Source organism: Cyprinus carpio, chromosome B12 (assembly GCF_018340385.1).
Source record: "Cyprinus carpio isolate SPL01 chromosome B12, ASM1834038v1, whole genome shotgun sequence".
In the NCBI taxonomy this organism is placed as follows: domain Eukaryota; kingdom Metazoa; phylum Chordata; class Actinopteri; order Cypriniformes; family Cyprinidae; genus Cyprinus; species Cyprinus carpio.
The window spans coordinates 21,364,801-21,381,560 of record NC_056608.1 but is presented as its reverse complement, the minus strand read 5'-3'; the positions used below and the strand labels follow the sequence as shown (position 1 = coordinate 21,381,560).

Sequence of the window (16,760 nt, the reverse complement as noted above, 5' to 3'; positions counted from 1 at the left end):
GTTTTTATTAACAAGTTTTCGCTGCTTAATATTTTTGTGGAAACAGTGATGCATTTTCTTTCAGGATTCTTTGATGAATAAAACATTATGAGGAACAGCATTTACTTAAAATAGAAATCTTCTGGAACATTCAAACATTCGTAAATGGGTGTGTTGAGATTAGAATGTATGTTTTACATGCATCATGTCTGTAATGTTGACAAAAATAGGAGAATGGAAGTGGGTCTGTGTTTGCGTTGTTAGCGTATGTGTTTGTTCTTGAGCGATGGGGCAGATGCTGCGTTAGCCATAGTGTTTATATTTTGTGTTTGTCACATTTCTGGTGCTCTGGGGCACAGAATCACTGGAAACTATGAAAGCGGGTCTCACATTCCTCTAGTTTGTTGTACAGTTCGCTGTTTGATTACGTGGTACAGAGTAAAAGTGTGCGAGAGTTTATTGAGAGCTTTGTTTTTGCTCACGAGGTGGAAAACTGACGTGCCTCTGTGTGTGTGTGTGTGTGTGTTTTATGAAACAAACACACCAGCCCCAACAGATGGAGACAGTCTCAGGTGGATAAACGGCTGATCTAATCACAAGCAATTAAGGAATACTACATTGTACTTCCGCATCAAAACTGCAGCAACACACTTACATAATAACTAGAACAAAAGAAAAGCTGCATATAAACAAACAATCTAATATACAAACAAATAACTGTAACCTTGAAAAGCATGAGATTTCTTTCAAAAGCATTTAAAAAAAATTTACTCATCCCAAACTTTTGAATGGCAGAGTACATGATATACCATGAAACTTCTTCTGTAAAAATTATAATTGTGATCACTGATGGCTAACATCAGTTACATCTGTGCGAACATGCAACAAATCAGCCTGGTTGTCGTAGTGATATTTAGCATTTTAATAATGTGCAATTAATAAAAAGTACCAGCTTGCAATTAATTAACTAATGCAAGATAGCCATGCTTTAATGCTTCTATGTATGACAGATGAGCACGTCTTTTTCCCTTGCCTATATCTAAATTATGCCAGAAATATGGATCATACTGTAGTTCAAAATATTAATAAGGTATATGAACAAGTTGAAGGAAAAGTATTAAAAAGCAATTTTACTTTCAAGCCAGTAATATCAGCTCACTCTGAATTCATCTGGCCTCAATGTAAGGAGCGAGTGATACTGCTAGGAACATTAGCGTTTTTTTAACTATCTGCAGTGCACTTCAAGCAGAAATCTCATTATTATAAAAGTTGGATTAAAATATGTGGAAGGTAATATTGGCAGTGCAGATAAACGACATCATTATTCCATTTTTCCTTAAACAATCTGTGCCAGCGCATTTGTCATCTTTGTCATACGTTAACACTGCAAATGTCTTCTTTTCTAAATGCGTTCAGACTGGGCCGCTGTACTGCTAGCATATCACATGCATAATTTGGGGCCAATTTATCCATACAAATGACTTCATATCTGCAGAATTAGTTTGGCATCAGGTTTTTGAGAGCTAAACATCACAAACTTTGGGAGGTGTGAGGTTACTGCAGACTGATTGTTTCTGGGGTGTTGGATTATTGTGGTGCTTGGGTTCCTGCATGCAACCGACACCATTTTCTGGTCATTTTGGATTGCAGTTCTTCAAATGTAATCATGAGTGGGATTAAGTTACCTTTAAACTGGATTCACTGTAATATTGAAGGCATTGTTTGTCTCCACAGTGTCTGTTATGAAGGATTGTGTATCTGCACATGGACGTGATGGAGCTGTCAGAAACTATTAGAGCTTTGAATAACGTTTTCTATAGAAACCAATTGTAACTAGAACAATTACACAATATAAAGTTTGAATGTTGGATTGACAACAATAGACAAGAAGCATTGAGTTTTGAAGGCTACATGTCCCTTGTATAATCTGAGGATTTTTCTTTTGAAATGATAATACAATTAGTTAATCTAAGTAAAAAAATCATCACTTCATCTATACAAAAAAAATATTACAATTGGAACATTTCAGTGGAAAACTATTCGCTTCATGGATCCATCCATCTGTCTACTGTCATCTAAGTATCCATCCATCCATCCATCCATCCGTCTTCTCAAGTCAAGTTCAAGTTGAGCTTTATTGTCATTCCGCTACATGTGTGGACATACAGTGGAATGAAATGTCGTGCCTCACAGGACCAAGTCAAGTCAAGTCAAGTCTACTTTATTGTCAATTCTTCCACATGTACAGTACAAACAGTACATACAGAGAATTGAAATTGCATTACTCTCAGACCCATCGTGCATACAGATAATACTAACAGTAGACAGTGGTGTGTAGCACCATGACCTACATAAATACAGGCATACAACAATGAAGTAAAACAGTATAAACCTATACACAACTAACCTACTGACAGATTTTGATGATAAATATACTATATATATAAATGTTTACCTATACATAAGCTAAAAAACACAGACTATACGAATGCTTCACATAACACTATACCTATACACAACTAACCTACTGACAGATTTTGACTTTAAATATACTATATATAAATGTTTACCTATACATAAACTAAAAAATGCAAACTATACAAATGCTTCACATAAACACTGTACCTATACACAACTAACCTAGTGACACATTTTGAATATGAATATACTATACATAAATACATACATGAACTTTTCACTACAATTCGAGTGCCTTGGAGTTCTTGTCCTTAAATACATACTATCCCATACAACCAAAGAGCACTGAGATTTCATACCCCATGCAGCACTTCTTGATGCATTCAGTGCTTCAGTGGATACAATACATAAATGTTTACCTATAGACTGAAAAAGAAAAATATATAGACTATACGAATGCTTCACATAATACTGTACATGTGCAAAGAGAAACATCGTAAGTCAAGCAGCTGGCTGGAGAACAGTGCAAGATGATTTGTAGTGCATAAGCATGTTATGGGATTATGTACATACAGCAGTGTGTGAAAAGTGTCTAGTGTGCATAGAGGAGAATTGCACAAAATAGATTTGAATTGCACAAAAAAAGAAGAATGTTTCCGGCAGTTTTTTTTTTTTTTCTTTGTGATGTGGTAAGGTTGGGGGGTGTTCGGGGGGTGGAGGAGGTGAGATGGTCCATGTTTTAGGAGGTAGGGGGTTTGTGTGGGGTTTCAGAGGAGGGTGGGGTGATTTGAGTTCAGGGCTCTCCCAGCCTGGGGGAAAAAGCTGTTGAGCAGTCTGGTGGAGCGGGCTCTGATGCTCCAGAACTGTCTTCCTGATGGTAGGAGCTAGACGAGACTGTGGGAGGGATGGGTGGGGTCCTTTACGATACTGCTGGCTTTGCTGGAGCATCGTGTGAGGAAAATGTCCAGGAAGGAAGGGAGAGGGGCACCGATGATCTTTGCAGCTGTGTTCACTGTCCGCTGGAGGGTCTTGCCGTCTGCTGCACTACAGTTCCCATGCCAGACAGTGATGCAGCTGGTCAGCACACTCTCAATGGTTCCCCTGTAGAATGTGATGAGGATGGGTGGAGGGAGACGTGCTCTTTTCAGTCAGCGGAGAAAGTGTAGGCTTTGTAATGCCTTCTTGGAGAGTGACATGGTGTTGTTGGTCCAGGTGAGATCCTCTGTGATGTGCACCCCCAGGAATTTAGTGCTGCTGACTCTCTCCACAGTCGAGCTGTCGATGGTCAGTGGGGGGTGGTCAACAGAGTTTCTCCTGAAGTCCATCAAAACCTCCTTTTTCTTACTCACATTGAGGGACAGGTTATTAGTGCCACACCATTCAGCCAGCTTTGCAAATTCCTGTCTGTAGTGCATTTCATCGCTGTTGCTGATGAGACCTACCACCGTTGTGTCATCCGCAAATTTGATGATGTGTTTGGATCTGAACTTGGCAGTGCAGTCGTGGGTCAGCAGCTTGAAGTGAAGTCAATGAACAGCATTCTAACATAGGAGTCTTTATTTTCTAGGTGGGTAAGAGCCAGGTGGAGGGTGGAGGAAATTGCATCGTCTGTAGAGCAGTTTGGACGGTATGCAAACTGGAGCGGATCGAGTGTGTTGGGGAGGCTGGTTTTGATGTTGTGCATGACTAACCTCTCAAAGCACTTCATCATGATTGGTGCTATGGGACGGTAGTCGTTTAGACAGGACACAGGTGATTTCTTTGGTACCGGTATGATTGTTATGGATTTGAGACATGTGGGGACAACTGCCTGGCTCAGCGAGGTGTTGAAGATATCTGTTAGGACATCTGCCAGCTGTTCAGCACAGTCTCTCAGTACACGGCCAGGTATGTTGACAGGACCCGCAGCCTTGCGTGGGTTAATCCTAGATAAGGTCTTCCTTACGTCGGCTGGAGACAGACAGAGCACCTGGTCGTTGGGAGGTATGGGAAGTTTTTGTGCAGGTGTGTCATTCTGCATTTCAAACCATCAATAAAAGTGGTTAAGTGCATCCGGAAGGGATGTGTCATTATCACAGGCCTGTGGCGGGTGCTTGTAGTCAGTGATGGTCTGAATGGCTCCGTATGTCTCTGCTTTCTGTGAAGTGATTGTTGATTTTTTGAGCATATGAAGGTTTTGCATTTTTCATGCAACAGGACAGATTGGCTCTTGCTGTTTTGAGTGCTGCTTTATCTCCTGATCTGAATGCTTCACCTCTGGTCTTTAGCAGCCCACGAACGTCTGCTGTCATCCACGGCTTCTGGTTTGCACGTGTGGTGATGGTCTTAGTGACTGTCACATCATCAATGCACTTTTTGATATAAGCACTCATAGTTTCAGTGTACTCCTGCAGGTCTGTGAGGCTGTTGTAGGTGGCTGCCTCTTTAAACATGTTCCAGTCTGTGCACTGAAAGTAGTCCTGTAGTGTTGAAGTAGCATCATCTGGCCAAACTGTGATGAGTTTTTGAACCGATTTGGCGAGTTTCAGAAGTGGTCTGTATGCTGGAATTAGCATAACAGAGATGTGATCCGAGTACCCTAGGTGGGGGCGGGGTACAGCCTTGTACGCATTCCTTTCTGTTGTGTAAACAAGTCCAGTGTTTTCCCCTTGTTGCAAAGTTCACATGTTGGTAGCAAAACTGCCTTTTAGTTTGCGTGGTTTAAGTCACCGGCTATTATGAAAAAGCCATCAGGGTTATTTGTTTGTTGTTCGCTGATGGCGCTGTACAGCTCGCAAAGCGCGTCGTTGGCGTTTGCACATGGGTGAATGTAAACTGCGACAATAACAAAGGCTCTGAACTCCCGCAGCAGATAGAATGCTCGACACTTCACAAACATAAACTCCACCAGTGATGAACAGTATTTTGTCACTACCACAGCATTGTTACACCACTCTTTGTTGATGTACACACACAAGCCACCCCCGCGAGCCTTACCAGCCAGCGCTGTATCTCTGTCCGCTCGGTAGCAGGCAAGTCCGTGCAGCTGAATAGCAGTCCAAGATGTTGTCGTTTAGCCACATTTCAGTGAAAACAAACACACAACAATCCCTTGTCTCATGCTGTGTAGACTGACTGAGTTGAATTAAGTCCAGTTTATTTTCCAGACAGAGAATGTTTGAGATCATGATTAATGGACTGGTCTAGTGGGGTTAGCCCTTAGCCTAGCCCGTGTGCCTTCACACTTGCCGTGCTTCTGTCCCCTGTCACACCGCCAGATCCACATCTAAGGATCCATTCATCCATCCATCCATCAATCCAGTAAATACACATTCATTCATTCATCCAGTAAAACACCTTCATTCATTCATTCATTCATTCATTCATTCATTCATTCATCCATCCATCCAGTAAAAACACCTTCACACTTCATTCATTCATTCATCCACCGATCCATTTGTCTATTGTCATCTAAGTATCCATCCGTCCATCATCCATCCATCCAGTAAATATGCCTTCATACTTTGTTCATTCCATTCATCCATCCATCCGTTAGCCTTATCTGTTAGACTTATCTGTTAGATAATATGTCACAACAGACTGTGCTGAGTTTGGTGGATTCTTCTTAAACACTCTTAGAGAAGTTACTGTATGTAACGTTCCATAGTGTTCTGGAATGTTTCTTCTTTTCTATCCTTTCTGTATCTTTCCCTGTCTTTAACTCTCAGGTCCTATGATTGGGGGAGTTCTCTGTCATTCTTAATTGTCGACGTGACAATGCTTTTTTAAGGAACCAACTGACACTAGACATTACCAACACTTTTCCCCTAATTACTCTACTATGCTTCCTCGGGCTCGCGTTAGTTTGTTGGCTCTGCTGTCCACATGTTAAGTCTGTCAGTTGCGATTGCTGTTGTGTGTTTCCTAATTACTCTACTATGCTTAGTGTTCCCTTGTTGACGACTTTGTCATGACTTGACTATATATCCTTTAAGGAGTTTTCTTTCAGATGTATCCTCGACTCAGACTTGAGACAAGGTTAGTATGTCATGTGACATACACAAGCAACGCGTAGAATTTCAGATTGAATAAAACACTAGTTTGGGAGTGGGAGCTAACGTTTGTAATTTTTGTTTCGATAGTTAGAGTAGTGTATGGCGTTGATATGCTGACAAACTTTTCTTTTCTTTTGATTAGATTAGAATTGAGGTTGGTTTAAGTTAGTTTGTGTTTTGTTTTATTGATTTCTTTGATTTAAGCTCCACTCTTGTTTTACTCTTAAGTTTATTATTTTTGTATTTGAGTATTTTATTTGTAAATATGGTTTCCTTATCGTTTGAAATTCTGTTGTCACTGTAAATTTTTGTAGAGCAGTTGGTGGTTTTGGTGAAAATCTTTAACTAAACACAAATCAAAATCTGGTAACAAACGATTCCCTTATTTTCAATCATTTCTTTTATTAATTTATAATTAAATTATAAATATAAATAAAAACCAACATACTTTCATGTATAATTTTACTTAAATTAATAAAATAGACACCAATAATAATAACAACTATTAAGGAGCTGTAAATAAAAACCAACATACCCAATGCAGCATCAAACTCACTGTGCTTGCATTGTTTATAAGAAAAACCAACATACCCAATGCAGCATCAAACTCACTGTGCTTGCATTGTTTATAAGCAGTGCCTAATTCTCTGACACGTTTGAGCCCAAGCACTGTGTGTAGCTTGGCATCTCTACAGCATTACTGTTCATTACACTATAGGGCTGTAAACGGTCTTATCAGGTGCACATTTCCAATCATGCTCAAGTCTCATTAAATGCACACAGTAAAGCTGACCTCTCTTTTAACCAGGCTATGTTGTGAGACACACACAGGTAACGATTGGCCTGTTTAAGATAAGCTCTCTAGCGCAAAATCCATTATTATCTGCGTCTGTTTGCTGTCAGCCTGCAAGGTCAACCCTAGATGAGGAATTCGGAAGAGACTCAATCTGGCTTGGAACAAATTTGGTGCAGAAGAAGCACTTCTGATCCCAGTAAGGTCAAGTATTGCTTGAGTTCTCAAGTATGCTGTTGCATTCTGGGTAAGCATGCTGAAATACAGTATCTGCTGAACCCACGTAATTGTGTTCATTTTGACTTGGGGCAAAGAACAATCATTTATTAGCAATGCAGCCTAAAGCCAAAATACACATGACCCCAATTGTCTAATTTAAGGACAAATTTACTAAAAGTAAATTTTAGGACTTCAGTATAGATTACACTGAAACCTCTATGTCAGTGTTTACAAGGAAGGAACGCATCCAAAGACAGTGCATGGTGTGCTTGACCATAAATAAACCCAGTTAAGTGATCCATGGCAATATACTCAAAACCTCCGTTAATGCTTTAGACATGCTCGGTGAAGAGAGTGAATGGATAATTACAGTGTGTCTTGCCGGGTCTATGTACATGGTAACCTTGATTAGTGTACAGGCCACTGGAGAGGTTCTGTCTGGTCATTTGACGCTGATTACTGGAGAGAGCAGTCTGTGATTGCATTATGAAACTCTCGCTGCAGCTGCTGTATATTGATGGAGTGTGTTATACATTTAAAGGGCCGGTTTAACCATTTAGCTTATGAACAGTTTTGAACAGGATGGATGATATTGTGTATTAAATGTGAACATAAAACATATTCCCTTTCATTTCAAAGTCAACATGAAATAACGTTCCTAACCCATTTTACTTCTGTAATGTGACATTTCTGAGTGAAATTAAATATTCAATGAGAAAAAAAGTAGGGCAGTACTAGATTTTATCTTTTGGAATTGATTGGATTTTAAAAAGTGGTGTTTCATACTAGATTGAGTTCGAAATACTACCAGCACTCAGTTTTTTTTTGTTTTTGTTTTTGTTTTTTTGTCTGTTTGAGGCTGAAGGTCAAGGTTATCAAGAACATCATCTTAACCTAATCCAGTTATTGAATACATTGGTATTTTATAGTTTGTAATTTTAAATGACTTGTACACTGTAAAAAAAAATTAAATAAAATAAAATAGTCATTTGAAACGTAAAGTAACATTTATTTCTTTTTACTAAAGTTAGTCGCCATGATCTGTTTCCTCTCTTTGGAATAATGTGCACTGATTAATTGTGCGCAATAACACCATAAACACATACTAAAGAAGTATAGGCTCAGTTTGTGCTTTCATATCACGCAGTGTCTATATCCATTCACCTGTGCTTATCTCTGTTAAAACATTTTCTTTTTAGCATCCTTTTCTGGTAAAATTCTCTTGGCTCCCATGCACAGATCCATGTCTTCATAAATTATGTTGAAAAGATCTGAGAGCTAATGATAGGTGGCCCCAGACAGATGAGATGGCAGTCGTTTCGGGGAATTAATCTGAGAATAGGTGGTGGGAAGAGATGAGGTGGACGTGGGTGTCAATAACACAATGGGAGCGAGTAAGTGTCGACCTGTCAGCCAGAAAGAGCTCACGTAAACAAGCTGTAAAATGGATGGCCTTTCTAGAAAATGCATTATGGTATTCAAATGAGAGACCTTTCTGATGGAAGCCTTTTCTAAAGTTTTTCTAAAGGAAAATGTTTGCCGGACTAGTATGCTGACAACTTAAATTTAAGCCTGTTTATAGAAGACTGCTGGATATTCTGAGGTGTTTGATTTCTTGTTATATTTACTGTTGTTGCGTAAAAATTATCCATAGATTCTTTACAAATATATTTTTGTTTGTGTGTGTATAACTGGCCAGGGCAATATTTTTAATTTTTGGGTGAACTGTTCCTTTAAGAAAAAGCACAAAAGTGAAGGCGACAGCAGTGCAGAAACTGAATGGTTTGTTGAAAGGGCTGTTTGGATAGCAGTTGATGAACAGATTGTGCTGAGAAAGGCTGGAGATAAATGAAAGATGACGTCAGTGCAGGTAAAAAGCTGTGAGAATGAAAAGACTTCAAAAGATCTGGAGCAGTTCTCCCAGCTAACATTATTGGATTGGGTCAGTAAATACCCATCTCAAATTTTCCCAGATAACGTAGCATACATCTCTTTTAGACGGAGTGATTTTTTTTTATTTATCACGCTCTTTGTTAAGGGCATGGATGTTCTTCTGTGTTCCTGTACGTACAGTTTCCTGCGCCTTTCTCACCAAAGCTTGCCGCGGGGTGGACATACACGCAGAAAAAGCCCAGTCGGTTGCGTCTTTGTAAACACTGTATAAACCCTTGATCCGCTTGGGCCTCCTGATGATTCGTTTGTGCTCATCTGGGATTGAAATCCTCAGATATGAGGTGAATGTGATCCAGCTTAACTTTCTGAGAAGCTCCCTCTGCTTTACAGTCAATATGAAATGCTGTTTGCATCTGTAAACTGGCATATTTCTGAGTAAAAACTGTAGTATCATTTGGGGGATTCTGTACTTGTGCTTAAGTATTATTGAGAAATCAATACTTATATTCTTACTCAATTAATTTTCCAGTGCAATTATAGTACTTTCTAGTTCCTTGCCATTCCACTTAGACTTTTTCTGCAGGTCATCCTGACATAAATCTTACTCAATTTACAAGCCAATACAATGTATTTGGTCATAACTAAGATCATTTGTCCTTGCACAGAGACATCTTATTAGTCACCACAAACCTAAATCAACTAAATCAAATCACTCCAAATCACTCCACATAATTGAACCTACTTCACTCACCGTCTCCAAAAACAACATAAACAACTATATTCAAATGTCAAACCATTAGAAAATCAACTTCTAAAACCATAAAACAGATTTCATAATATTGAAAACATTGGATTCATTGTCTTAGAGACATAATCAGGACACTGACGAAATTGGTATTACAGTAGATGGATGTTTGTGCATCAGAGAAAATTCTCAACTGACTCTTCATCACACAAGAAAGAAAAAAAGTTAATTCTCTTATAATAATTAAAAACAAAATACAAATACAAATCCAAATTTTAACCTCATAACATCATATAAATATATAGTGTCCATTCAATAATGGTTTTACATGTAATTTTAATTTAGTTACAGTAATAATATTTATATATACATTTCATATTTTTTTCCCAACAGGAATTGACTGGATTTTAAATTTATTTTTAAAGGTCATTAAGTAGAGTATAAATGAAGTTAGGTGCTTGTAAGGATGTTAAAAAGTTTGAGGAATTCATTATAGCTGAAAATTATTGCTTCAGACTTCAGAGGTGGAGCAAATTTTCATGCAACATAAAAAAAAAAAATAAAAAAAAAATAAGAATAAAAAAAAAATCCCTTTGGAACAATGTGTTTCGATGAATCGTGCACAATAAGACCAGGAACATGCATTAAGAAAGTAAATGGGCTCGATTTTGATTTCATGTTGACTTGAAACATCATAAAATGACACAGAGGTACACATCCTATCAAATTACTTTTGTATGTTGGTTCATTTGCTTTTTAAAATTGCAGCTATCAGATATGATAGGTTAGGCAGCGAGGTTGACTGATGGCACTTTGGCTAATGATGTCATAAATAAAGTTACATTATAAAGTTGCTTAAACCCACCGACCTGTGTCTTTGAGATTATGTATAGTCTTTATTATGTTATTAGCTCAGATGATTGAAGAAAGAGGTGAATTGTGGGTGGTCATAAGTGACAGCAAGAGGAGGGTTTAATGGTGATTGAAAGGCTAATGCAAGACAGGGAGAGGAAGAGGAAGAGAACTTGATTTACAGTCAGCCGAATGATTGCGGTTTTCCTTGCGAACAGACATTGCTCAACATCAAGGACGGCATCGCATTATTTAATTGCAGAATTTAAGCTTTGTTGCAGTATTCCCAAAGGCTCAATGAGGCTTTCATTCCTCCGTAATAAACGATAAAATGCTGATGTGTTGTAGTTTCACCAGTATCTGGAGGCTGTGATGTTCTCATGCGCACAGCTTTTGCATAAATGCATACCGAAAAAAAAGTATATCCGCCTGCTGTTGCATATTATGTGTCAATCCATCAACTCTTCTACTTGAAATGAATATTTCAAGCTTGCAAAAATGTTATCTCATAAGATAAGATATCTATTTGATCTCTGCATGCCAAAATTCTCTGTCTACCACTGCAACAAGTCCAGTTATTTCTGTTATGCAGTACATTTTAATGCTCCTGTTATATGGTATTTGTTGTAATGAATACAATATTAAACTCAACATATTAAAATATGGATGGATTTAAATCATTGCACTACATTTGGGTATTGCCATTTGTGTTATTTTCCTGGGTACTGCAATGACTTCTTTTATGAAAACTGGCAATTTGATTCTTAAATTTTCCTTCCTTTAATTTTAAATGATAAAAAAGCATGTTTTCTTGGGATTATTGTTGTAACCGGTATTTATTGTTGTTGTTATTATTATTATTATTATTATTATTATTATTATTATTATTATTATTATTATTATTATTATTATTATTATTATTTTCATATGTCCTCAATATTGTTGTTTAACCTGTTAGTCTTTTGTTAAACACCGTTGACTCGGTAACTAATAAAAGCCATTTCCTTGCTGACATCATCTTCCAGGAAGTGGCGTCATTTTGGAGAGAAATCAATGACACAGACATCAGAAACAAATGGATTACAAATAGATTTGATGAATTCTGTGATGTTTTGTGGTTTTAGTTGAATATTAGTATTATTATGTTTGATAAAGTTGCAGAAATTATATTAGCAACACTTTAGTAATTAATTAAAAATGTAAATCAAGGAGTCATATTCATAAACATCAATGTTATCAAATGCGATATTGATTTTATACAACAATAAAACAAGAAGTTAATATTGAGTAAGTTACATTTTAGACACAATATTGTCTGTTTTTTTTTTTTGTTTTTGTTTTTTTCTTTTCACCGAAGGAAATAGATTCAAAGTCGGAACAGAACATTTGTGTCTCACAGAACAACACTGTGGTTGCTGAATGAATCTCTTTTTGAACAAAACATTTGAGTCAGTGATTCAATAATCCTTTCATAAAGGCATTTTGAACGAATCATTTGAATCAATGATTCAATTAATCACTCATTAAGACATACTTGCTGCCACCTACTAGCAGTTTTAGTGTGTATAAATCTACTGTATTTTTATTTAATGATGAAAGGCCTAAACTCGCCAGACTATCAGCACAAAAACAAACTCAGTATTTTTTTTTTTCTCCAGTATTGCACACCCCTAGTTTGCAGTACTGTACGTTACTGTGTGGTTGCTGAGGTGTTCTGATATGGATTGTTTTAACAGTTAATGCATTCAGGAGCTAAATGTATGTATAGTCTCTCCATAAATAAATGTTATATATTCTGCTGTGTTTTGTAACAGGTTATGAGAAGCCTCACTCTTCAGAAATACCAACCCTTGCACAAACAAAAAACAGTTTGCACGGCGATAGATAAAGTTAATGGACATGGCGAAGAAACAATACAAAGTCCCAAGTGCAATTTATGCCTGACTAAGATGCCTAAAGAAATGCAAGCATTGTTCTTTCACTCCTTTTTCATTTTGTTTACTCCTTTGACACCATGCCACGCAACAGATCCCCCCACCCCCACCCTCTCTCTGTCACACAGCAGTAAACAAATGTTACTAGAGTCTTGCATTTATTAATCCAAAATAGACAAAAGCCAGTCCCTGGTTCAAGGTAAAAAACAAAGCAATCTGAAAGAAAAGCTTTCTTGCATTTCCTCTTACCTCTAAACCCCAGCCATGATCTGCTACGGTCTCGGAACTCATTGAATGCGCATTGTGGCATTACTGTGTTTATTTATTTTGCATTATGCTAATCATCTTTGCTGGTACTTTGGCTCATTGTCCTGATTAAGACGTCTTACGCAAACCGCTCTGAAAAGCATGCAAAATAGATGCCCCCAAAGGTAGTGAAGTATTCCTTCTGTGCCGAGAGTCATGTTTGCTGATGTGTTGTGGCCTTGAGCATTCCTTTGTCACCTTTTTCTTTGTTTCTCCTACTTCTCATGGTAAATTCACATTTACTTGCTTGATAATGAAACAGCTCTTGCAGAAAGTGAAGAAAATCCTGTACTATGAAACCTGACAGTATAGTTCAAAATAAAAAGTTATGCAAATGCTAATATGTCGTTTCCTTCTCCTTGGAGTGACATAAAGGATGTTCAGGTGATTTGCTCCATTAAAACTGGGGAAAGGGTGGAGGGCACAAGTTCATACTTCATTAGAGGGAAAATCCTCTTTAAATGTTAGATAAAGCGAGGTGTTCAAATCATGCTCGGCTCGGCAGGGGACGAAGCCATCTGTTTTAAGATGAATTTGGCACAAAATAAAGCTCTAATCACTACTAAGAAGGAACTTCACTTTGGGAGATTTGTTTAGTCTCTTCCTCTCCACATGTATTTGGAAAAAGTAGGCGACAGTGACAGAGGCGAGGCCCACCAGCGATGAATCTTACTAACATTAAATAATATTCATACTAAAATGTCTCATTTTACTTGATAAGTGTGTGGAAAGATCAGGTCGGGTTATGATCTGCTAAAGGCGATGTTCTTTGGAAGGCTACGGCACTTTTCTGCATGAAAATTAAATTCCAGCTTCATGTTGTGTTGTTATGACCGCATATTCGGAAATGCACCGCTGAATATGAATGGTTTGTGATTAAAGATCACTGTCAGTGCGTACATGTCTTCCACCAAAACATGTGCATCATGCTAAAAGCCAATTTTCACCTGATGACAGATTCGTGTGCATGCAATACAATAGGAAAAATTACATTATTTGACCTGCCAGCTGCATCATTATTAGAATTAATGGCAAAGTTTTCCTGTCTGTATTGTCTTGTGGCTAGATTTTCTCGCTCCCAGTATGTGCTGATATATTTACCACAAACACATGAAACCAGCGTCAATTAGCCTATATTTGTTTTGACAGTTATGCAAATAATAGAAAACGCTCACTTTTCATTAACTAATATTTGCATGTACTGTAACTCAGACAAGAAGTATTTTTATAATAGGTTTGCACTTATTCATTGTAAATTGTATTTATGCTTGCATAACTGTGGTCTGAGTTGGTTCTATATTTACATTCTAAATGACTTGCGATTTGCATGAAAATGCTGCACACAGGTTTTATGCTCATATGTTTGTATGCATGGTTAGTGAATGAGACCAAATTTGTCAATTCTGTCTTCCTGGACTTCCTCAACTGAGTTTGTATTACTTCTGAAATCAGTGATTTAACTTTCCTTGATGTTTATCAAACACTGTAACGTATTCTAAATGGGTAGGCTGTTATTATCTTGTATTGTAAGTCATGGTAAAAAAAAAAAAAAACCTACTGGCAAATTGCAGTCCATGTGCTTTTGGTTTAACTTGAGCAAAGTTAAGAAACTGAGTCTCTGAGTTTAATATGGAACAGAATGTGTTAATTAATTTAGACCAGCGAATTTAAGCAGTGGATTAAACAAATTAAAGGAAAGGCTGATAGACCGGGCACTGGCTTTGGCTCAGCAGAGTATGACTTCCGAAAGCTGTTACAGTTATTAACCAGTGTTGCAACTATAATGCAATCGTGATCAACGTGCGCTTCTTACCTTTCCAACATACTGTGGGTCCGAGCCCATGTACTCCTCAAGCACAAAGAACTGGTTCCATACCCAGCCCCTCTTGACCCTCTGGAATCCTCTGGAACCTCCATTCCTTCCTGCCGCCGATGGCCCCGTCTGGCTGTGGGGCCACTCTTGCCCTGGCCTGCTTTGGAAGGGAGCGCAGGAGCTCTGCTCAAAGAGGAAGCACAGGAACAGCAGCAGGCAGTTCCTCCTCAGCATTGGGCGGTCTGTTACGGCACTGTTCCCACGTCAAGGTCCAGAGGAAAAAGGGGAGGTGAGAGACAAGAGATCCAGGGCTCCGAGGCTCACGAGCTGGAGCGTGAAGCCAGTGGGGATTGAGGAGAGGTCAGGGGTCTGGTGCTGTACCACTCCCCTCGCTGGAGAAATGACTCAGGTCAACCGGGTAGTAGATTCATCACCTGCAACTGGAAAAAAATAAATAAAAACCGTAATTCAGTTGTATAGCCAAGAAACAGATATTTTAATGAGTTTTTAAATATATATATAAAATAGCTACAATATACATTTTATGGAATATCTAGTCCTCTAGATATATCAGTGACCCTGTTTTGACCCCTGTTTGGCATCTGAAAGGATGTACGCTAAAAGCGGAGAAACATAAATCCTTAATACATCCTCTAAAATGCTCTATGGCTGCTGTGGAATACTGTCTTTCTAATAATAATGCCTGTATATTCACAGCATGTCCTGTCTTAGAGAGATGTGGAATTGCAAACTATACAGCTGTCATAGCAGATATGCATGCATGCACGCTCTCTTGAGGGCAAAAACGTTTTTTTGTTTTGTTTTGTTTTACCTTGATTTTAAAATCTGTTGGAATTGAGGTGCCTGCAAATACACTGAGTATTGAGTTAATAAATATTGCAATATTAATATTAAATAATAAATTATTTCATAAATATTAGTGCAACATATTTTATTAAATGTTTTCACATTATCAGTTGAAAAGAGTGCAAACTAATTTAATTAATTAATTTATTAATTAATTATTTTATTTTTTTGGGGGGGGACTGATTAATTACTTTTATTCATCAAGGATGCATTAAAATGATCAAAAGTGACTGTAAAAACATTTATACAGTTACAAAAGATTTATAAATACAGTTCTTTTGCATTTTCTTTTTTTCCCCAAAGAATCCTGAAAAAGGGCTTCCACAAAAAAAAAAAAAAAAAAAAAAAAAAAAAAAAAAGCAGTAAAAAATCTCAACTTTTCAATATTAATAAAAAACTGAGCACCAGATCACCATGTTAGTATGATTTCTGAAGGACCATGTGACATTGAAGATTGGCGTAATGTTGCTGAAAATTCAGCTTTCCATCACAGAAATAAATTACATTTTAAAATGTATTACAATAGAAAACTGTTTAAATTGTAAAAATATTTAATAATATCACTGTTTTTCCTGTATTTTTGATCAAATAAATGCAGCCTTGGTGAGCATAAGAGACTTCTTTATAAAAAAAAAAACTTCAAACCTGGATGGATTTGTAAAAGGAGTATGAACCTTTGGCCCATCACTTGTTATTCTTCATGGTTTAGAGAAATATTACTTTTAGTAGCAACAGTAGTGGGGCTGTTCTAATGCAATCATATAAATAGAGCAATATTTGTTGTCATGATATTGTATTTTAGATCCTTTTACCAATATTTTTATTTTGTGCATTCATAGTATGTCCTGCAGATCGATAATGAAGAAGCAAGTCATCCAAATAAGCACAAACTGGCAGACTTATCTCA

At 37.5% G+C, this 16,760-nt stretch overlaps 1 protein-coding gene across 1 annotated transcript in view; it reads right to left on the bottom strand.

Moving 5' to 3' along the window:
- Nucleotides 1-15,498, bottom strand: part of LOC109107675 (cadherin-12-like) — a 78,597-nt gene extending 63,099 nt beyond the window's left edge. The window contains 1 exon segment of the mRNA XM_042735942.1: nt 14,987-15,498. Within this exon segment, the coding sequence (XP_042591876.1) occupies nt 14,987-15,220 (234 nt within the window). The 5' untranslated portion in view covers nt 15,221-15,498.
- Nucleotides 15,499-16,760: the final 1,262 nt, after the last annotated feature.